The following is a 24,952-nucleotide window of genomic DNA, read 5'->3' as shown; positions in this document are numbered from 1 at the left end:
CAAATTAATTTTTTTGCATTAGTCAATTCTGGTATTAGAGTTTTGTAATGAAATTTAGTAGTCATTATCAAAAAAAGGAAAAAAAAAGCTGTGACTGCAAAAATATCTCAGTCTTCATAAAAAAAAAAGCATGGCATTGCTGGATTTTACAGAAATTACTACATTCTTGCCATTTTATTTATAAAATAAAAAAGGTGAAAGCCAAGGATGTCCTTGAATACTCAGCTGACTGGCAACAGAAAGCTAAATCAGTTGACACATGAAAGCCACTACAAGGTGAAGGGGCAAGCTCATTTTTCCATCTGTTTTTATTGAACACACCCTTTGTGAAAAGTCATGGTCAAGGGCAGTTAAAAATTAATGTCATTCTAATCTTTAAACACTTTAACTTGTTCACTTCCATGTGTCAGACAGGAAACTATCTATAAACGATTTTTTGAGATGTTAAATTACTAAGATAGCTGTGATTTCCTTCTTTTGCAAAATCTCATTGCTTGCTGCAATATTATTTCCACTCGGGGAAGTCACTCTACAACACCAAATATTTTCACATGCATTGAAACATGTAGACTACACAAGTCTGCGGATGTTTGCTTTGGCAAAGAATTGAACTTCCTCTGTTTCTCTGAATACAATTTAATCCTCCTCATTTATGTCTTCATTGGGGGGCGGGAGAGGAAACAACAAAAAAACTCTCACTTAAAAATTACACTTTAAACCCACCACAAAGCAGTTTGCTACTAAGATTCATTTCTCCTCTAGAGAAGTTAAACAAAAAAAGTCAAAAACCTCCAAATTTTCATTTCATATTTCTGCTTATCTTTTTAGTTAAAGCGAAACAATTAATACAACAAATGAACATTAGTAAGAGTTTAAAATACATAGCAGGACTGCAGCTCGTATTTCTTCTGATAATTTTGCCAATGAGTTTGACATGACCAATGTAATTTCTGTGAGTCACTGCCTTTCGGAAAGGCACTGGCCGAAGGGCTTTCTATACCATTTTTTCTTTCTCAGTGTCACATCCAGGATTACAGGCTGGCAGATTGGTCTGCTTGCTTGCCCTTAAAAAACACAGAGATGTTGTGAGTCAAGTGAAGATCTGCAAAATTTAGTCTGCATCTTTGTCCAATTTTCTGCCAAAAGGATGGGCTGTTGCCTTAGATGTGCTATGGCTAGAAAGTGGAAGGCAATCACAGAAATGTTTGACCAGGAACAAGGAGAACCATACCCTTTCTATTGCCACTAAGCGACATACCTCCCTGGAGCTTAAGCTTTCCTCCACACTTCAAATTTTCTTCTGTAGAGATAGCCAAGTTGAATTTCTGTGCTTAGCACCAAGTCCTAGGCAATCACCTCAGAAGTCTTCTCAATTTAGAGAAAAACATATTTGACTTATTTCCTCTGTTCAACCCTCTTATATCAGCCCTCTGCATCTGCAGGCACACAGAATGCCTGGGAAACCTAGTTTGGGTGGTGAGTCAAGTCACAGTTTCCAACTCTTTACCAATTTTGTAGAATCAGAGAATGTAGAATCATCTAGTCCCTGCCATCCCTTCCTACTGCCCCACTGCAAATTTCCACTCAAGTCTAGCTCCTTCCAGCACTTAAGGGCAGCCAGAAGCCTCTATTTCTACAATCTTCAGAAAGCAGGGAGAGGGGAATAAGCAAAGTGGTACCATGACGTCAATAAGTAATACTAAATACTAATGAGGACTGTAAAGTAACATGGCTCTACATCAAGCTGCCTTCCCACAAGTATAAGATTTTTATCATCCAAAACTGCAAACAGACTCTGTTGCAAAGACATGTTAGAAAATGCCACCATGGCATTCTGCTTGCTATCCCTGCCTGGAAGTGTCAGCAACACAGAGCTGAGCAAGACTCGGGCTGTCTGTTGAGCTATGATATTCTGATTAAGATGAGCATGCTGCAAACAAAATGAGGTGCCTATTTCTCCCAGTGACCTGCACTGTTCATCCTGTAAAGGTGAAAACCTGAAGTGATATGCAGTAAGAGGAACTGTATTGGTGTTACCCTCTCCCCTTACTTTTGGGTATTATTGTGAATATAACTCAAACGACAGCCTGAAGTAGCAGAGAACAGTTTTTATTAGATAATACTTGTGATGTTTTTCCTTGCTTTTTTATTTGGCTAAACAATGACCTGAACGCAACGCTATTAAGCCATTAAATAAAACTTGATTTACACAGAATGCATTTACATAGTTAATTTTTCTATTCTGTAATTTTTTACCATTTTAATTTAGGATCTAAGAAAGGTGGAGTTACAAGCAAAATGTGAAAAGCGACACAAAGCCAGTTTCTAAATTAAGCACAGGGTTAGGGTCATGTTTCATTGCTTACTGAATGCCAGCTCTTCAGAAGCCTCACTGCTTAAAATCATCTTTGTCTATTAACTTCCCCTAAATACCTTGCCCAACAAAGCCTAATAATTACTTGACACATACTTTCTTTTTAATGAGAGTTAAAGCTTATGATGACATCAGCCTGTCCTATTTGTCTGTAACTTGCAAGCCAGATGAAGTTTACTTAGTAAATGTTGCAACCCTGCCAAAATTCAGGGCTGCATAGAACAGTATGTTCCGGCCCTGATGTCTTTCCAGTTTTCAATGAAGTGCTTGACAGAGACCACATGTGGAGGTCAAGTGATAGTATCATGATCTCACCAGATGGTAAGTTGTGGTATTATTCCCAAGGCAGGTAGTATAGTCTGTTTAGTACCAGTTGGCAGGTGATCCATGAACTAACTCACAGCCAGAAGAAACTAGATTATTGCAAAAGATCACAAATGCTATTGATGTTGGCGAAAAGACTATTCCGAGAATTTTTCTTGCACATAATTCTATGACTCAACTCTGAAGATGTACGTTTTCTTGCAAAAAAATAAAAGGATCTATTTTATTAACTGCTATCTTAAATCAGAAGCCCTCCTGTCAAACAAATCTCATATCTTGCATGATTATTATGTGATGTACGTGAAATGGTAAAATAAAGACACTGCAAGCCACCTTGCCTGGGTTCTTGTACACATATCAAGGATCACCAGGTCACTCTCACTTTGATGTTGATTCAGAGGTCATACCTACGCAGGTTAAGAGTGCAGGACTGGACTACTTTGCAGAGAAAAACAGGGCAACAGACCATGGAGGAAATTGCCAGAAGTCTGAAATTACACTCTTCCACCCCTCTACAGTAGGTAACTGCCTATCTACATCCAAAGCATGAAACACTCAGCTCTTCACACAGTCCAGACTTCAATTAAAGCAGATAAGCAATTTAAATCACTCTTAACTTACATTGCTACTATTTTATGGCCAAAGTTGCAAAAAAACTTATTCTTAACTTACATTGCTACTATTTTATGGTCAAAGTTGCAAAAAACTTATTTCTAGTAATGCAATAAAGACACACAGTGGACTCCTCTTACAAAGCAGCAGATTTTTTTCCAGAGGCTGAAGAAGCAGTACTCTTTTAGAAACAGACATAATTTTAAAGCAGACTTTAAAATTCTAAGTTATTCTGGTGCAAAACCTGTTACTTGACCATAAACCACGTTACAACAGATTCTCAAAGAGTCAGTGTAAATGCAGTCTTACTTCCCCCTGCACTTCTGAGAGCCTGCACTCTCTGGCTGGCATCAAAACCTCCACTGACATTCTGCACCTTGTTGATACTGTCCAAACTTCAGAAAAATATAATCAACTCTACTTAATCACTTCTTGACTGAGAAAACTAAGATTCCTTTTAATTAATTCATCACACTGGGACACCTTACTTTATTTAAAATTACAGGACAAAAGAGTTGGAAAATAAGGGTATTAATTACACAACACCTCTTGGAAAATAAGTTGGTTGGCTAAAAACCATTTGCCTAAAGTTATTAAAATGCTTTCTGGAACTTTGTTTTCAAAATGGGACTTGCTCTGCTAGTAAACAAATGTGCAGCAACATGATCATTAGGAGCTCTAAACGGGAGGGGTGGTAATTTGGACTGAAATTATGGAATTTCTTTAGATGTACAAAGAAGTAGTATTAAAATGTAACATACCCTTAACTAACACTCTTTGAAGATTTTGAAAAAGTAGTTACTACAGTGCATGTGTCATCTAGCTGTAGCCTTTGATAACTACTTTTAAAGAATTAACATGTTGGTTAAGTGCACAAATACCAGAATTAATTTTTACAGCTGTTTTTCTCATAAAAAGAAGTACAAATTACTCCTCTCACTAGCAGCTTTTTTTTGAGCCTTCCTAAATTTGATGCTTTACATAACAGCATCATGTAAAGCACCATACAAAGCATCAGCCACCACTGCACATTTCTCTACTTTCTTTTAATTTAGGCCTGCATCCTTTACCAAAACTAGAATGTACTTGCTCAATGAAATAAAGCATCAAGATTGCACAGTAAATACTATCTGATGTTCTGTTGGCTGGTTTCATGTTTGCCATGTGAGCATTGCTCTGTCAGACATGAAGAAGTCTGGATACCTCTCATTCAGCTAACTGAATGTCAGCTTTAGAGCTCTTTAGGGAAAATTGAACAGATAACTTCAAATTGAATTTATTTGTTTTCTGTTCTAATTTCCCAGGCATTTACTGTGATGTAGGGCATTTTAAGGACCACAGACCTCTTGTACTACTCACTCTTATTCCTACTACTGGTTCTGGTACATCTTGATAATGAAATCTGCAATAGGAGAGCACAAGCCATGTTCAGCTCCAATGGAAATACTAAAAAGATAACATTTTTCAGGTTTACGACTGGTTACAAAGCTGACTGTTTCTATAACACTTAATGCATGTCATCACAGAATTTCATGCCTATGAAGTGCAATAGTTTGTACATGGCTTTTTTTCAACAAAAGGAAATTAACTGAAAGTCATAAGAAAAGCTCCACCATTACACACTTTTCTTAAAGAAATATTGACCAATCCTTTGAGCACAAGTGGACAGATCCAGGAAAGCAGCACACCATAGAGGATCAATTTGACTTGCTATCTCCTGAAAGGTAGAAATATCATCATTTGCTAAGAAAAACAATAGCCTCATCACTGCACAAGACAGAAGTGTCCCAGCTGTTCTTTCCTCAGAGGACTTGGAAACTAGAGAATATCTGACATGCATGTGGTTCTGATACTGATTGCAAATAGAATGGGATCAAGTCTTTCATGTTGCTTTTTATTTTGTCAGTGAAAGGCATATGTCTAATAGAGTGCACTAGACATCACTCACACAGATCCCAGCTACCTGTTAGTTAAGTCGCATACCTGCATCCCAGCATTTTGAAATGCAATCCAGGGGGCTGCAAATATGACCCTCAGAGTTACGCTCTTTGATATTGCACTTACAATACTAAGTTGCAACATGTATACCAGGCAAGTTGCTTTAGGGCTCATGCTGGAAAATTCTTTTTGCTCATATGATTTTCTTGCAAAACTTACAGCCTCATTCTGCAAGTGCAAAGTTTTGCACTTATGAGCACAAAACAAAGAGAGCAATGATTGGGACCAGCAATCAAAGACAGCTGTTTCTAAGAAGAGACATGTTGCCTTGTTATCAAATTACAGTGATAAGAAGACCAAGTGAAGTCATTGAGAATGCTGCCAGTGACTTTCCTGGAGTGGTATGAGATCATATGAGACAAATATTTAGATACAGATCTCTTCAGTATTCTCCAAAAATAGCTCTACTGGGTTAGATCAAGGGTTCTGCTCAGGCTTCTGTATCAGACTGCAGCAAGCACCTGGAGGGCAGGAGAAGGGAAGGTATGTTCACTACTACCTCCTCCCTAGTATTTTTACATCTACCAACCATCTTTGTACTGGTGACTTCCTGGTGTGGTTTATATTTAAAGATTCACACAGACTGGTCGTCCTTGCAGCATTTGTTCATTCTCCTCTTGAGCCTAAGTAAACTTTTAGCACCCACATCACCCCCTGGCAAGGCATTCCATGGATCTATTGCTTGCATAAAGAACAACACGCTTTGGCTTTGTGGGGTTTGCCTCATTCTTAATATCTTCAAATGCTCTTGTAATGGCTGAATAGTCAAATCTCAAAGAGTCAAATGAAGAATGTTTACTTAGCTGTCTCTGTATTAGGCTACTCTACGCCTTCGATTACACTTGATGCCCTTCCATGAGACTCTTCCCATTCTGTAATACAGAAAATCTGAAACAAGGGGAACACTACTGTAGTATTTAAGATGGCATAATAAAGCTCACAATACAGTGGTGTAATAAAGATCTGATTTTACCTTCTTTTCCTCTCCTAAAACATTCTGCATCTGATTTGCTTTTTTGATTGCTGTTGATGTTTGAGCTGACTTTTTTTCAAAGAAGTATGTCTTACGATCCTAAGATCTTCCTAACTGGTTACTGACACCTTAGAGACCAGTATTTTACAAGGTATTAAGGAAAATTCAGAGTGGTGTTTTTCTCATGTATATCGCTTCATACCTCCATCAAATTTTACTTGGTTTTCACCTGCAAGTGCTACCAGCAGTCAACCTCATATGGTCTTTCAACAGTTTCTTTCTCAGCCTTTGTACTACCTGAATAATTAAAGTACCAGCAACAAACTGGCACTTCACTGTTTTTTCCAGGTCACTTCTTAATATGATGAACATGGATCCTTAAATACCCTAAAGCTGTTGCAACGTTCCACCACTAGATGAGCGGACTCCTAACTCATGACTCTTCTCTTCTTTACTGTCAGTTATTTAAAAGTAAAATGACCATCCTCCTTACAGAATGGAGACTTGATTTCCTTAAGAAATCCCTGGTTAGGGAATTTTGTGGAAGCTTTGTAGAAACCCAGACAGACTGTATCAACCATATCACACATATCCATCTGTCTGCTGCATGCATCAAGAGCACTCTTAGAGAGCTGTAAGGTAGGGTTTCTGGTTTAATAAAGCTATATTTACCCTGTTCATTATCTTCACAGACAACAACTAGTTAAATTTTCTATTACATTTCTATTAATTTTTCCAGTATAAGCCATGTTGGAAGACTTAGGGTTTTATTTCCTGCAAACTTTGTAAATGCCAACTCTCACTTTTTTTTTCCTCCTCTGAATTTCGCTATGAAAACCCAAAATGTGGCACTGGTAGCATTTAGCAACACTCTTCTATTTCCTCTATTTCTGTGCTCCACACAGTAGAAAGAGACTTAATACACAGTTATTTTGTACAATCTTTTCTGTTTCAGATAGCACTGCAGTCTCTGGTGCATCATCCTGAGAATACTTTGCACAGCTGCTGCTCAGACAAAGGAATTACAGCACACTCCTCAGACAAAGGAACTAAAGCATGTTCCTTATCTATGTTACTGGACAAGCTCCATGTTCATTATCTGCCTATGTGGACAACCTTAACCTGTGAAAAATGTAAAGCAAACTTGAAGTGCTTTATCATCCTAGGAGAACAGTAGGCAACTCTCTAGCCAAAGAGCAAGGCAGTGTTTACATCTGTGTGGCAAAATTAATTATTTCTTTATAAAATACATATTTATTTATAAAATAGATGTCTTTATGAGGAAATGAAGAAGACCCCATGAAGCAAATGAAAAAGACCCCATAAACTCTCAACATCTATAGAAATGCATAAATTAAGTAAAAAAGCTTCTAAGGAAAATTTCAGACAGAATAACTGGAATAAAAGCCCCAATGAGAGATGGATACTCAAAACCTAATGAAAAGTACTTACAGCCTAGTACATCCAAAATTAAGTGACGGCTACATGAATTTGATGTGAAATACAGAGAAATAGATGCAATCTCAATTTGTAATAGGTTTACCTATTAACTACATATATATCAATACACAGAAAGACTCAGATACTCTTTGACCTCACCAAAATACTGCCTCATGCCAACTGTATAAGAAGTCCCCAGCCTCTCAGTCTGGTATCACACAGCAGTACTATGTGCACTCCAGCAACTAACACCCAAACTGTAATACAAAACCTAGGAAGGCAGCATGACTTAACAAGTTTTCTTAGCAGCTGTACTACCCCTCTATCATCTCAAGAACTCTGGGAATTTTGGAGAAAAAGCATTTTTCATAAAGATTCAATATCCCTGCCCTCATCACAAACATGCTATTAAGAGATACCACACATCACCTGGGAACTCTAGCAAGTCTACCATGAAAACTGAGCAACAAAGTCGTACCCTCAGTTAATGAACAAAGGCTAAGGAGCTTTTAAAAACACACAGCATACACATTTCAGGACTTCTTTGTGCACAACAAGAAAATGAAACCAGAACCAGAACAAACCCAGTTATTAAATAACTTAAAATCAACATTTTAAAAAACATTAAAAAATCAGTCAAGTGTTCTCCTTCGGAACAAACCCTGCTTTCGTATCCTCAGGGAACTTACAAAAACCTAAGACATAACCTAGAAGATGCAGTATTTTGTAGAAGTAAAAGACATTATGAAAACCAGCTTTTTCCTACAGCAGAAACTGATTCATTGCATCCTTCCTCAGAATGTGAAAAAAGTAGCTGTTATTCTCAAAGGAGACTTCTGGATGCTCCACAGAAAAAAAAACAACAAAGCAAAACAAAAATATATTCACAGAACACTTGAGAAAGGAAATGTGTCATAAGAGAAAGGTTGAGAAGACCTCACCCAGAAGACCTCTGAGTTAAAGAAACCTCCCTTCCTCTCTGAAAGATGATAAAAAAAACATGCACTCATATCTTGTTGACTTCTAGTAGACATTTCTGGCTTAGGTGTAACCTAAGAAAGGGAGATAACTAATCTAAGTCCATCCAGCCTTTTACTGAATTCTTGGCTCCTAATTTAAGCTGAATACAACTGTCAGATGGTCTCCACCATGAACTGCTCCCTACTTTCCACATTTTAAAGCAGCATAATACAAGAATTCATACACACTTCACCTTATACGGAAAAAAAACCCATAAGGCAAAAGGGAAGAAAATACCTACAGCATAAGGCTATTCTGCTGAAGTATGAAATCCAAACAACCCCTCCCTGAAATACAACCACAATTATTTCTACAAAACCAGGATTAACCAACTAGGCAAACTTAAAGCAGATTGAAACTTTTCTTCTCTGGACACAGGACTCTGATAAGAGTAAAGCTTTCACAATAAGGAATTACAGCAGATGCACAAAGGAAGAGGTAGAAGGCAGTAAGCTGGTGAGAGTATGGTGCTTCTGGAGGTGTTCACAGCATATGTTAATCAAGCAGATTTAGACACCTGAATGATAAATCTCAGTTCTGTAGGAAACCATAGTAGATGTTCTTACCCAGTTGTGCTTGTTCTGTCCCTCAACTTTCCTACAACTGCATTGCCTGCTGGTACCATGCCTCTCCCATAAAACAATGCTTTTGATAGTCAAAGAAAATTTTGGGAGTAAAAAAGTCTGTCATCCATACAAACACAGGCTCTTTCTAAGCACTCATCTGTTTCTTAGAAGGAAAGCCAACTGCAGTGTTATTACTATCTGAAATACCAGATTCACCCAAAAAACCCAGATTCAACGCAGATTTAAGAAACTTTAACTCAGAGGGCACACAGATGGACAGCTCTACTGATGGCATCCTTACCGACACAAATGTGCATATTAGGAATATACCTTACTCTACGCTGTTCTACAGGACCTGTATTCATGATTTAGAGATTAATTTGCAGCCACAGGAAAATGTGTCATTTTGAAAACCTGAGGAGAACAGCAGTAACAGTGTGACCTAATACCGATCAAGATTATCCTTGCAGTCAGCTAACCACAAAGCCATGGCATTAAATTATGAAGAAGTAAGGTGGAAGAATGATAATCATTTTGTGAAAACATGAAAGAAAGATATCTGTGCAAAAAAAAACCCAAACCCCGCTGCGCTGGGGGAACATTAGTGGAAGAAATGCTGGCTTTGCTCAAATTTTTATATTAACAATCTCAATTTAAACTCCTTTTGCAACAGAAGGTGGCATAGTGAAAAATAATATGATATTAAAATCACAGGGGCCAGATACCGAGTTGCTGAGCAACCAGACGTAGCTTCTGACATCTTAAAAGTTCAGAAAACCTCGAGCTACAAACTCAGCTTCCTAATTATGGACAGCTAAGCTAACCATTTCTAAAACACTTGGCCGCTGTTTCAGAATACATTTTACTTATAAAGAAGATAATGAGTCACATTTCAGGTGGCTTCCAAGTCCATGCCTGTAGCATAGACACATACACGTGGGAAATCTGAGAACTGCAAATTCAGGGACTGATTCTGGAAATCTGGGTGAGCCTATGGTTTAATAATGCTTTGAACAAATTTAGTATGTTAATAATGATTCCAATATCATTTCATTCATGTATTTCGTTCACTGCCTGTCCTTTATTTTTACTACTTGAACATTATTCCATGGTTCTTGCTGGCAGAATGAATTCTAGGTATGTTTCCACTATATGCTGTGATCATTTCCATGCCATCAAATCACAGAATCTTAGAATGGTTTGGGTTGGAAGGGACCTTAAAGATCATACAGTTCCAACCTCCTGCCACAAGCAGGAACACCTTCCACTAGACCAGATTTCTCAAAGCCCCATCCAACCTGGCCTTGAACACCGCCAGGGATGGCGCAGCCACAACTTCTCTGGGCAGCATGTGCCAGTGCCTCAACACCCTCACAATAAAGAATTTTTTCCTAATGTCTAATTTGAATCTCCCCTCTTTCAGTTTAAAGCCATTGTCCCTTGTCCTGTCACTACATGTCCTTGTAAAAAGTCCCTTTCCAGATTTCTTATAGGTTCCCTTTAGGTACTGGAAGCTACTCTAAGGTCTCCCTGGAGCCTTCTCTTCTCTAGGCTGAACAAAATGAAATGTCATTTAAAGCCTGCAAGGTTGCCTGCATATGGGCTCAATGGCTTTCAGCAGGACATTTCACTAGAGTACCTCCTTCTTTTGACACAGTCTTAAAATTCTCAATTAACCAGAGGGGACCTAAGCTTTTGATCATATATTGGTTTATTTATAAAAGGACAGTGAATAGTACTGTAACACAAATTCTGCTGTGAGAAAAGCAACCCTATCAAAGGCATAAAAATGCTACTAAATAACTAGGATGCTTAACCCAGTGTCCTGCCAGCTCCGCAGCACTCCTAACAACGATTGCCAGCAGAATCATAATTCTTTCAGTGCAATATGCACTGGGAACAGGGGAACACACATCGCAAGAGGCTGCTATCTCCAACAGAAGTATAGAAACACTTGAAAAGGAAAAAAAAAAGAGAAAAATCCTGTGTGGTGGTCACCTCTTTATAAACAAGAAATTTGGCAAATTTTTAGTGTGTGTACCTTTTCTCCTCCAGAAAAGGTATAATAGTCTCTTTTATATTTGTTCATGTTAAAATGATTCTCTTAAAGCTGAACTTCACATTTAGGCATAAAATTGGTGAAAAATAAACTAGAAGTAGGAAGAAAGAAACCTGTCAGCAATGATCTGAGCAAGCCTATGACTCTTTTTGGCTGCAATATTCCTTTTTATTTATGTGAGTAAACCTCTTCAATGGCTAAGTTATTCCTGGTGAGAAAACATCTGCCGTGATCAAACACAGAGGGCAGGTAGTCTTCTCTAAAGATATGGCCTTGACCAAGAATGGGGACTCAACAACTGTCCTCAGCAGCCCAAGTTTGAGAGCTGGATGGAGAGGAACCTATGTTAGTTTATCTACAGCACACCTAGGAAACTATATAAACATGGAAATAAACCTGAAAACTGTGTGTTTTTATAACAGACTCTTTACACTGTGCGTGTAGGAGACTTCATAATTCTGCTAGCACATCATCTAAAGTGCTGTGATAGAGAAAAGGTATTGCTTGCAAAGGAGAGCCAGTTTTTCCTCACTCCTGCACTGCTCAGGCTCTACTCTCTGAATGGCGTGGGCTTCATCTCCCAACTTAAGGAAGGAGCGAACCTCCTTGCTTCTAAAGTATCCAGCCTTCTGGATTTTCATACTGGTAATGTTGCCATACCCTGTTCTTTTGAGGACCATTTTTTTTCAAGTGACTTCTCATTATCCTAAATAGCATCACTTGGAAGATGTTTAAGGTAAGCAGGGGGGAAGTCTCCAGGGAAGAAATCTGCAGACTCTTTTCTTTGAGTTTGCACTCCTTTGCAAACTACTCGATGCATGTTCAGCACACTGAAACATTGTTCAGTTGTGCTCTGACCAGAAATAAGTATTTTCTAGAGGAGATTTAAAACGGTTACAGAGGAAACACTACCTTCAAACAGACATGGAAAACTAATGATGCTGCACTAAAAAGTAATTAAAGTTACTGCAGGGGCTTTGCCCTCAAGGAGGTGAATTACTGTAAGCCCCACATAAACAAAAGCTGCAATATGGTAAAATTATATTGCAGCAGTCCGCCTATCCAGAAAAGTGAAAGGAGAAAACCTAAATATATAAAGCATAAATTAAAACACCCCAGTCTTCATACACATGGAAATTTCTGATTGCAACCACTAGGCAAGGAGATGAGATACATATTCCTCAAGGAATCCATTGATATAAAGAAAATTGAATGCTCTGAAGCTGAACAACAGGTTAAAAATAACAGGCGTATTGTGTTGGGAAGTAAAACTACAGGTATTCATAACAGCTACAGTATCTGCTTTTCTACACAGCTTTATGGGATCAGATAGTTAAAAAAGTAAAAACATTCTGAACTACCTTTTTCATTTTCTATTAATGTGCTAGCTTCACTGGAAATAAACATGTTCCCCTTTTGTAGGATCTTCCTGTTAGTAACAGTTGCACATAAATAAAGTTTTCTAAACAAACATCTTATCTTTTTATGGAAGGAAGTTCATTAATAAGGAATTGACGTCCTTCCTTGAAAAAAAGACCACTGCTAATTTTTTCCCATAAACTAAAGAAATCAACTTACACCCTGAGATTTTTTCCTCTATTTTCACAGCAAACTGGATAGTCTGCACGTAGATAAAACAGAACTATTTGGATTTTCTTGTAACAATACCTCTGTTGCTACCTTGCCACACAATACTGAATACTTAATCTCTTCACTTGGTTCATGGAACTTGTGCTTCATTTCAACTGTACTCCACACATTTCTGTTCAAACTGCAGGGCAGACTGCAACAGCTTTCAGCCTAGGAACTTCAGAGGCACACCATAACTGTTTAATATTTTGACCTATGCAACCATTTTCAGAAAGATGTCCTTTACCCAACAGATGCAACCAGACTCTAACAACTGTGCCCATAATATGCTTTGCTCTTCATTGCCTTTGTCAACTACACAAGACATTTCTATTGCCCAAAATTAACTCTGTCACAGAAAAACCTCTGATGCAACCTTCATCTGTTTCCCTTCTTCAAAATGGCTTTTCCTTTAGACTAAGAGAATTTGAAATTGACACTGTACTGTACGCTACTTGTGATAAATAAAGTACTTTCCTCCTAATGCCTTCAGAAAGTCAGCACTTTAATCTATCAGCAGCCATGCTGGAAATATAAACATTAACTTGTTTAAAGAGAGTTTATATTTTCAGGTTTTTTGTGCAACAGAATTTAAGATATCATGGCCACACTGCAGGGAGATGAGCCTAAGAGAATCGCAAAATTATATAGTCTGTGGCTATCATACCTGTATAGACTTAAGAGTTATAATGCCATAGTACTTTTGCAGTAAAAGATCTATTTATTTCAAATATAATGTTTAACTCTGGAAAACACAGTGTCCTGGGTTTAGCAGTGTCAGTCATTTTTCTCTTTCTTGGTAGCTGGTGCAGTGCTGTGTTTTGACTTTCAGCTGGGAACAGAGCTGAAAAACAATGATGTTTTGGTTTGGCCAAGGACTTTGTGGGCCTCATTCTCTGCCAGGGAGGAGGGGGAGCCGGGAGGAAGTAGAGACAGGACACCTGACCCAAACTGACCAAAGAGGTATTCCATACAACAGCACGTCATGCCCAGGATGTAACTGGGAGTGGACTGGGAAGGGGGCTAGAGTGGACGGCAGGGTTGGAGGAGGTATCGGTCAGTGCTTGATCGGGCTGGGGGGGGCGAGCTATCGGTCACCTGGTGATGAGGTGTTGTATTCTCTTCCCTTGTTATTTCCTTTATCATTACTATTATTGGTGGCAGCAGTAGTGATTTGTGTTATACCTTAGTTACTAAACTGTTCTTATCTCAACCCGTGGGAGTTGCATTCTTTTTGATTCTCCTCTCCGTCCCTCTGAGAGTAGGGGGAGGGCAAGAAGGGGGGAGGGGGGGAGTATGTTAACAAGCTGTTTGGTTGGGTTGAACCACGACACACAGGAAACCTCGTCAAAATACTTACAGTAGGAATTTCAAAAGGGAATTTTAAAAAGTGCACCAAACATTGCAACACTGTTGTTTCTCTTCAGCTGTGTCTATACATGAGTGCTATTTCAAAGGCACCTAGTCCGATTCTGAAAGATAAAACACTGGTATATTCCAGCAATCATACTTTTAAAGATCTTAAGAATGGGAAAATAAGGTTCCACAGTCCTTTACGAAGAGCATGTACTGACTTCAGTTGCACAATGATTCACTGGAGAAGGCATTTATTTACCGTATGTCTTAATGCAGATATGCAAGAGTCACAGGGAGTGAGGTTGAGCCCTAGTCTCCTCCTCTATACTGAACTCAAAAGATTCATTCCTGACTCCATTTTGCACTAAGACAGCTTTCAAAAGATCAGTCTGCTATAGAGGTGATAAGTCCTAAGCAGATAAGAGTCAGTCCACATTACACAACCTTGAAGGTATTGGCTCCTTGCGCTCTTATCTGGCAGGTCTTTATATACTAACTTTTACAGTATTATATTTAGAATGTAATACTTTTGTTGAGGGTGGAACCAGAAGTCTTAATGTGCTTGTGCATTCCTAGTAACATACATGCCTGAATGTCACTATAAAAACAAGAACAATTTCCTTTTCCCTTAACTCTATTCTTTTCAAAGGGTTACGTCCTCTGAAAGGTTTTCCCCCATTTCTGTTTAATTCTTGATAACTGGATTGAGGAAAAGTGACCTTTTCTAAAAGCAAAACCAGAGCACTGCTTTGAAAGGTCACATGGCACGACTCAGAAAGCAGAGCAGATCTTCTGGTATCCCACAGTAGCACCCGAAACAGGGATGTAGGCCTTAACAAGTTTCTGGGCAAAAGGTACAATGGAGATTTTTGTCAGTCACTAGAACTGTCACCCATTTTCAAGGACTGTCCTGTCCAACAAGGATACCAAGATGCAATTTCCAGCTTTTCTGCCTTATTTTTTCTTCACTCTCCTTCTTTTAGCCTAAGGCCTCACAAAACGTTTCTGAACTGAAACAGGGGAAGTTTAGATTGGATATAAGGAAGAAGTTTTTTACTGTGAGGGTGGTGAGGCACTGGAATGGGTTGCCCAGGGAAGCTGTGAATGCTCCATCCCTGGCGATGTTCAAAGTCAGGCTGGACAGAGCCTTGGGTGAGATGGTTTAGTGTGAGGTGTCCCTGCCCATGGCAGGGGGGTTGGAACTGGATGATCTTAAGGTACTTTCCAACCCTAACTATTCTACGATTCTATGATTTAGAAAGAGTCCTGACATGGGATAAAACTTGAGGCAGTCTCAAGAAAGCTCAGTAAATATGTACAGAACTCCAAGACTTTTGCTAATTTTATTTTGTAAGATCAAGAGTTTTGGTGAGCCGCAGCTAATGGCTAGCCAAAGTATCTGCGAATTACTTTAGCTCTGACAAATGAACTAATGGTAGCCAGCACTTCAAGCAAAGCAGCTCATTCTGCGGTGTCACTGTTACCTGTGCTGCCGTCTTTTCTTGTCCACTCATCTCCACATTCTGCACTGCAGGTGTCACAACCGGTGGAGGAGGTGCTCTGCGCTTTTTCACTTCTGGGTTTGCTGTCATTCCTGAGATGTTACCAAGGGACAGTGATGAACCCAGGCTACTGGAACGAGAATTCACCGAAGGGGAATTTGGTGCAGTGGAAAAACCCTGTAAATGGATTAACATCTTGGATTAACATCACTTTCTAAAAACAATGGGAAAGAAAGAAGGAAAACAAGACACATCTGGTTAGCGTTTAAACAGTGATATGAATAATCATGTATGTTTCTCTGCCAAACCTGCTGAATTGCAAACTGTAACTTTTGGGAACTTCTAAAGATCAACTGGAACAAAGCTTATAGGCAGTAAGTCAGGAGGCATGATAAGCACCTACTGCAGTTTAACAGTAGTATTGATGGGAACACTACTGCTGCTTGCCATTTAAAATATATGCTTCATCAGGATACATAGTTATGGTTATCCAAATGCATTCACAGCTGTATTTAAATTACAAACAATAAACATTTTTGAAGTCAAGATATGCTCGTAAATTGGAACACTGTATTAATCACATGCTGTCTGTGTCCCAGACTTGTCTATTTTATTATCAATATGCCTGATTTACTGGAGTCTTCTCTGCAGATTTATGTAAGAGAAACTCTGCTGTAATCAATTTCCAATACGCATGATCAAGCATAATAATTCACAGTCTACTGAAAACAACTATTTAACATGATCAAAAGAAGCCCTGTGGACAGGCACCACTCTGGATTTTAATAAACCCCAGAGGAAAGAAGAGCAGAAAATATTTAATTATTCCTTAATGTTAAAAATTACTTTAGTTCTCACTAAAAACTTAATGAAACCAATGAAAAAATTTCACTGATTTCAGACTCAGGCCTTCATATATTTTTATATCAAGATACAGAAATATATGCAGTCTTATAGCAGTAAATCTACAATAGGAAAGACTGGGAAGCATGATTGCTTTAAAATGTGCATTTTTAATTTAGTTTTGACACTAAGATTCAACATAATTAATTTTTTGGATCTGCTAATAAAGACCTAAGCAAAAACTTTTCCCTCAAAACCTGTGAGTCACCTTTTGCTATTTTTAATTAACAGAAGCATCCATATTAAATTAAAGATTTTACTTTTTAATTAAGTTATGAGACGGTCGCTTCTCAGAAATGGCTTCTGTGAAATCACCAGATACCAATTCACCACGAGCTGGAGCAGGATACCAATTCCGGAAGCACAGGCTGATGACCATGGTTGATAATGCTGTTCTTAGCACAACAGAACATGCAACCACAGTTACAAAATTCACTCATTGAGGACATAAAGCTCTTAGGCAGAATTTGGTTCAAAACTAGAGAATACATAGAGGCAGGAAACTCGAGACCACCACAAATCCCATCACTTTCCAAATAAAAGAGGCAATTCCTTAAAACTAAGTTTTCAAGCCTGGAAAGTGCTGGAAAATGTTTTGCATTGCTGTGGTGGATATGTGGCTTACTGTAAGAATGTAAATTTCAGTGAATTTGATTAGTGACATGGCACAATAATTCCTTTCCACAAGTGCCAAGTGCAATCTTAGATAAAAATATAAAAAAAAAAAGGGTCAGCAAGCTCAAAAAGGCAATTCTTTCCATTTCAGAACTGTTGAGGAAGCACTGATGAAGCATAAAAAGCTAAAAAAAAAAAAAAAAAAGTAACAGTGCAAAAGGATTTATGTAGTACATATCTTGACTGCTTGGTAGAAGTTCAATGGTTTACAGATTCCTATAACAGCAACTGAAAGTGCTAAATGCAGACAGAAAACTGACTACATAACCATCACTGAGTTAAAACTACCAGCTGGACGCCTGTTATCTTTTACGTAGCACACTGCACAGCAGACTACATCTTGGACTAGCATATTTAGCACAAACAGGGCATGCTACTGGTATTCTCCGATTGACTAATGTCAAGCAGTATTTGCCACATTTTCTTCGTTGACAATTTTTATGAACTGAATAGCAACAATAGCTTCTTCATCTATTTAGCAAATGCAGACAAAAGCTCGAAGTGGAAGGTGAGGTTTAAAAGATTAGGTCTAATCTTATAAAGAAATATACTCTTTTCTTGGCCCTGTATCTTAGGCAGTGGAAAAAATAATGACCTCATCTGTAACCTACAAGTTTCACGTCATTCCAGTGCACACTGTACCTGGTTCTATCAAATAAAGTTTGTTTACTCCTAAAGAAATGACAAGATTCACAGGGTGAAATATAAAGTATTCTTCTTTTTTCACAAACTCATAAAATGAAAGAACAAAATAATTTTAAAGTGTATTCTATAGGTATGCTTCTGTGACAGTTCTTTGATTTTCCTTGCTGGATAAAAAGGTTGAGAAATTTTGTGAAGAGATATAAATATGTATAGAAATAATAAAAACCCATTAAGACTTCCCTCACAGAATTACAAATACAGGGTACCAGTAAGAAGGTAAGATATATCCAGTTTTAAAGTACCATCCTATTCAATTCTACCTCTAGGCCTTGTGGCTGAAGACCTATCAGAATCCTTTTCTAGACAACAGATCACTGTGAAGGAATACAGTGATGAACAACTAACCGTTTTAAATCTGTTTTGTTTGGGTTTTTCTTGAGCTTGGATTTTCTAACAGAAGATGCAAGAAAAAAATGCAATTCTTACATGGCACTATAAATAGTTGTCATGTAGGACAATAGTTTATAATAAAAAGATTTTAATGAAAGGAAAAAAACAACAGCCTAACATTTGGAAAAATTCATCAATGTTTTCTTTTCCAAGTCCAACCTTTATATCAAGCCCATTATATACTGAGTGAGCATTTCAAGGATGCTCATGTTAAGACTCTTCCCCTCAAAGAAAAACTTGCTCTGGCTTCCAGGGGAGTGAAATGAGGCACAACTTCAAAGTCATTTTGAAAGCCCCATCAGTCAGCAATGAGAGCTTTGTCTAAATGAAGGCAGACCTTCCAAGATTTCCACATGTGTAGTGCTTCCTAGTGGCTTTAAGAAGAAAAGAAAAAAGCAACACATTGGACACAAACCACTGACACAAGTGGTTTTGGCATGACTCATCTTTCGCTGTAAACCTAATCTAGATAGACAATGGCTTACCCAGCTTTTCTATTTTATGTTGTGTTAGATGCAGTGCAGCTTCTTTCCAAATCAATGGATTTTGGATGTTTGGGGTTCAGGCAGGTTAGCAAGGCAACTATTAGGAACATACAACATTAATTAAGCAAACTTGCAGGGACCTGGTATGTACATGCCACTTACCCAAACTGTCTCTTATTTCTTGTTGTTTTAATTTTGGTATCAATGCATTAATTTCAGTGGAACTATTCAAATTACAGCAGTGTAATAGAGGAAAGACAAGCTGAAGTGTTGCAGCCAATGTAGCTAGCTAAAAAAGTCAGCCTTTATCCTCTGTTTCATTTGAAAAACAGGTTAGCATGAATGTTCTGTTCAGAGTCAAAATCAGTTCCTACAATCTGTGTTTTGTAACTGTATTGTGAAAAAAAAAAAAAGAAAAAGAAAAAAAAGAAAAATCATGTCAGAAAAAGAAAATTCATGCCAATGAATTAAATAGCAAGCTTTCAAAACTGTCTCCCAACTTGTAAAATCACAGTGTCTGGTAGATCGCTAGGATTAGAGCACTTTCCTAGGAATTCAAAAAACAACCAAGTAACGCAAGCTAGTAAGAGAAAAGAAATAGCTTCCTCTTTCTTCCCTTTTTTTCTTTTTTATTAAGCCAAAGAAAACCCGGCATAAACACAGATACACCAGCACAGTCAACAGTCAAGTTAGACTCTAGCTGAGCAAGGGTCTTGAACATGTACCGAATCACAACCATGGCCTTAAATTCATTTCAATTCCATGAAGTAGATGTTGGAAGGAGGCAATAATATGCAATGCCTACATATAGTGCCATCAGGTTTCATGGATCCATCGTTCCATGTTGCACTTGCCGGCTAGCTTTCTCCCTCTCATTAAACTGCTGAAATCTAAGGATTTTTTTTTTTTTTCTAATGCACAAGATGCTTTCTTTGGGGCTTAGCAGTTTATTTTTAGGATTTTTTTTCCTGCTAGTTCTTGAAGCTGAAATCTAGCTTCCAAAGACTTCTTGGAATGGCAAAGAGGAGCTGTTAAAAATGCAAAAGTACAAAGACTCAGAGTAATCTGGTGATTGAGGCATACAAGTCATTCAAAAGACAATGAGAAGTCAACTTTCTACAAGACTACAAAAGTCCATAGCATCCTGAACTCAACACAAGCTAGATTAAGACCCTAAAGCAGAGGCCAGTCTGTGTTCCAAGGTCAACCTAGAATGCAATTATAAAACTCTGACATCTTATGGATACATCTGAAAATTGTAATGATAATAATGCAAGATTAATGTATTAAAAGTGCACTGCTGTGAGAATTGCCCCTTACAAAAACAGATGTGAATAAAAATGGAAGTCAGCTCATGTTTGTTTTCAGAAGATATCCCTCATACATAACTCTCTTACCCAAAGCCCTGTTATTAGCATTTCCTTGATTTTCTGATGACACTAAGTGGCATTTAAAGGTCAGCAAGGAAGAGACTGCAGCTTGCCTGTGAGAGTGATCTGACTTCCCGTTCCCTGTCCACACCGGTCAATAAAAATCTTTCAAAATGTCAAGTTCTTTTCTTGTTAGGTTGCTACAGCCAGGCCCTTCTTCCGCAGCTCTTTGCCAAAGCTCAACATATTTGACTCCCAGTCTTGTTATGCAATTTCCTTCTGAGAAGTTTTTAAATCAGAAGTAGTCAACTGAGCTGTTTTTAAACACTCAAAGTACCGTATGCATCATCAAAAAGGGGTTTTATTTTTTCCAAAACAGAGACAAAACATAAGAATAAAAGTGTTATGCAGGAAATAACGTTTGGTGGTGGTTTTTTTTACCTTGGGTAAACACAAAAGCTAAGATTTAGAGCAGGCAGACAAATTCATCTACTCAGTGACAGCAAGAATATTTATGCACATTGGACATTCAAAGTCCAAATGTCAAAACTTAACGTGAACTTTTATGGATTTGCTGAATGACACCACCACAACTGATTACAACTCACCACTTGAAACACCAGGTAGTTTATGTCAGATCTACTGCAGAAATTGAAGTCAGAGGCTGCTTGCCTTGACATGATTCTGAAATTCCTTATACTAGAACTAAATCTGACAACACCAAAACTGAATTAATCTAAGCCTCTGCTTCCAAAGCAAAGCATGATACTGTGGTCATAAGACTGCTTGGAGACAGTTAAAAAAAACCCAACAAAATCTAACTACTCAGATTTGCTTTTCTAACCAGCTACACTGAATACGGTTTGGGTTTTGTACTCCCTGAAGCACTAGTGATTCTGGTACTTGCATACAGTCTGCAGAAAGAGAAAGCTCCTGCTCTGAACGAAGATAAAAAAAAAAAAAAAAAAAGGGATTTTTTATGTAATTTATTTATGTTGCTTTATTTTCTAATTGCATTTTGCCACTGAAATGATCTGGTCACCCATCACAATATTAAACAAGAAACAACTATTTCATCTCCAGAACAGTAACTCGCACAGGCAGTACCATGATGATTTTGTATGTCTGGCAAGTAGGCTTTTGATGTTTTACTGTAAAAGTTTTAAGTTATACTTTTAAGTTTGTACAACTGTGGTGCTATCTTATACTTGTACAAGTCTACTGTAGTATCTAGCTAGCAATTCCAGATCTTGTGGTTGGGACCCATTTGGTAGACACCAGACATTAACACAGCCAGAATCAGAAATGCCTAAGAATGTTCCCCTTCCCATGTCAGTTCTCCCTCACCATAGGTGACCACATTCCTCTCATTTTAATACAGTTTGTTAAACAGAAATCAGAGCAGTGCCAGGTGCAAGGAGGTCACCTCCTTTATAAAGTCATCTATGTTATCTCCCAGCACTGAAGTAGCAAGACCAATCTGTCATTGCAGAGGTTACTAAGACCTTCCTATGACACAGGTCCACGCTACCTGCAATTATGCTGTTTTACTGCTTAACTATCCTTATCATTACTTTTTTTTCCTCGCACCTTAATTTCCCTTCCTAGAAGTTTATCTGATTACTTACTGTTCTTATTTAAGTAAGGTCACATGATGTAAAGCACCTCTACAGCTAGGAGCATGACCTTGATTTCCAGCTTCAACTGCTTTATGTTCACTTCGCACCTCCCGTGGTGTGCAACGTCTTTTGCAGTAGAAAAGCTAAAAGAACAACCACCCAAGGGAGGGAACTAGAAAAGTAGAAGCCTCCAGAGAAAAAGCTTTCTGAAACAGACCAAGAAACTTCAATTAACTGTTTGTGAATTTCGAAGAGGGAACAAGTGTGGATATTAACTCAAACCCTGTGCACTACACTGCAGACAGTGCACAAGAGGGTGCCCAACCAGAGAGAGTTTCCAAGAACCTTCTTTAGTGCTTCTTAAACTTCCTGTGTGTGAAGCAATATTCAGAAGTCCTTATCCATTTGAAAATCAGATGGATACTGAATGAATATGAAAAAATCACAAGTAAGTCGAGTGTTTCTTTTGTAAACATTCAAACAGTCTACTTTGAAATTTAGTAATCTAACTAAAGTCATCTGTAGGTTAGAAAACATGGATTGGGAATACAGGCATTCCAGCTAAGCATGAACATGCCTGTAAATTCTTGCAAATTTATAGTCTGATGCAGTAAAGCCAAGCCTAAGTGCTAATATCAGTAACACCTACTACTACCACCTCCCTCAGTATTCAGCCAGTCTGAGATCACAAGTTTACTGTGAATTCTCCAAAAGTGAATAAACTACCATGGCACATCTAAAGCAGTGGGATACAGATATATGAAACCAACAATGAGTTTATATACGTATGTGTGTATATATATATAATATATTCAAGTAACTCAGAGATTTTATGATAAATTTGATTCCTGAATGCTTCAAGAATAGAAACTTTTAAATCACCTTCAGTGATTTAAAATTCAGTGTATTTCCTTCAAATAATTTCTCCTGTTTTCACATCTTGCTCTTCACATTTTCCCAAGACACATTACACTTCACGCTTAGCAAAACCTTTGTCTATTGCTGTTACCCCAAATCGCTCATTTCAAGCTGAAGAAGTCTCCCTGGTAGAATGAAAGTGACAGTCATAGTAGCAAGGGAAACAGATGCAATGTTTTTTCCATTGCAGCAATACATGCAGAGAAGGGAAGAGACACTAACTTGATTTACATTTGAGTTTAAGTGACAGCCTGCTCCAAATAAATTTGTAGTTTTTAAAAAAGTAGGATCACCAGTAGTGATAATGGTGTATCAAATGAACAATGAACAAAAATAAACTTTCTTGACCGAAGAAGGTAGACACTCCCTTTCTAAATGGTGGGACAAAGGGAAAGAAGGCAGAGCTGTGTTTCAACAACTTGGAATGCTGCCTGGTGCTGATGAGAAGACCGAAGTGTATAAATCAATGTTTGGAAGGCACACACAAATCATTTGTGTCTTTTCCTATCAATCTGGACACTGACGTCATTGCAGTAACCATCAAGCACATATCCTGTGAACTTTGTGAATCAGAGCTAAGCAACTTGTTCAGAAGAAAAGAAAGTTTTCTTTGATTCAGAGCTGTTAGCATTGACAAGTCAGCCTCAATGCAGTGAAAATACACTTGCTACGGACTTTCCTAATGCATAATTTGTTTAATTTCTGTCACTGCATGTCCTATGAAGGATGAAAAATTGTTTTGCTGAACTCTGAAGCTATTCAGCCACAAGTGGAAGAAACCTGGGTTGCTGACCATTCTCTTCTGAACTAATGTCAGTGGCAAAGCAAGTAGGCATATGTTCAAAAAAGAAAACTTCAGCTGATAACCACACAAGCCAGTATATTTTCCACTTAATATTCTGCTTTCCACCAGATTCTAAATTTCCCTATATGTAAACCCTAGAATCATAGAATAGTTAGGGTTGGAAAGGACCTTAAGATCATGAAGTTCCAACCTCCCTGCCCTGGGCAGGGACACCTCACACTAAACCATGTCATCTAAGGCTCTGTCCAACCTGGCCTTTAACACCGCCAGGGATGAAGCACTCACAACTTCCTTGGGCAACACATTCCTAGTGAGAAAACCTCCTCATTAACATGCAGACAACATTTCCACATTGGATATTTTCTGTTCTACTTTTTAGTTTAATGCCAACATTGCTGTCCACCACTTCGGTGGGAGGTACGAGTACAGGATGTAGATGCAATCTAAAGTGAGTTCCACAGTCAAGCTGCACCACAGGATGACATGGTCTGGGATGATGGCAGATGCTTAGGATAAGGTTTGTTTGCATTTAACGCAAGTGTAAAATGTTATATCTTGACTTTTGGAAGTGTGTGGACAACTCTGTGTCTCATTTGTTAGAATACTGTCTTTTTGTTTTAAATATCATTTTGGGAAAGTACCAGAATAAATTTATATATAAAATTTATAAAGATAAGTGCTACCTTTTAAAGATCAAATGTCTCATCAAATGGGGATAGAAGACGGGCTTGTAGCGAGAGACATGCAGGGAGTTTGGTGAATTATAAAAGGGAATGAGAAAAAATGTGGAAAACTCTACAAGTCTCTTTTGGATATTTGTCAAAGTGATACAAAAGTAGATGAAAAATAAGTAGGAAAGAACACAGGAAGAAGTGAGGAGAGAAACAAAACCACAGTCATTATGGTGAAAAATGAAGTGAATATGAACACCAGATTTGATCAGAGTGGGAGTCCTTTCAGAAACTGAAAGACAAAAATCTGGAAAAGGAGAATAGCAAAACAAAAAGCAGAAGACTTCAGTGAACATGATGGCAAGAGTACTGGCTCATATCCTGGAGAAGGAACAATGAATGACAGAGACTGTGCAGGACGGAAACTCTATTTTGTAAGAAAACTCAATGGCTGCTCATTGAGATGAGCCCAGAAAGATGGCAGGGGAGACAGTGGGGAAAGAGTCACATGAACAGAACTCAAACTGGTAAAGATTTAGTACTGAAAGGGGATTAAAA

At 38.1% G+C, this 24,952-nt stretch overlaps 1 protein-coding gene across 10 annotated transcripts in view; it reads right to left on the bottom strand.

Moving 5' to 3' along the window:
• Nucleotides 1-24,952, bottom strand: part of COBL (cordon-bleu WH2 repeat protein) — a 158,470-nt gene that overhangs the window by 60,407 nt on the left and 73,111 nt on the right. For all 10 annotated transcript variants that reach the window (XM_061369623.1, XM_061369625.1, XM_061369624.1 and 7 more), the window contains one exon: nucleotides 15,836-16,030. In XM_061369623.1, the coding sequence (XP_061225607.1) occupies nucleotides 15,836-16,030 (195 nt within the window). The remainder of the gene's footprint in view (nucleotides 1-15,835; nucleotides 16,031-24,952) is intronic.

This window comes from Neopsephotus bourkii, unplaced genomic scaffold (assembly GCF_033783945.1).
Source record: "Neopsephotus bourkii isolate Nb327-2 ecotype Australia unplaced genomic scaffold, CSIRO-AGI_Nbou_v1 NB_1508, whole genome shotgun sequence".
NCBI lineage: Eukaryota > Metazoa > Chordata > Aves > Psittaciformes > Psittacidae > Neopsephotus > Neopsephotus bourkii.
The sequence above is the reverse complement of the archived record's forward strand: the minus strand, read 5'-3'. Positions and strand labels throughout refer to the sequence as shown.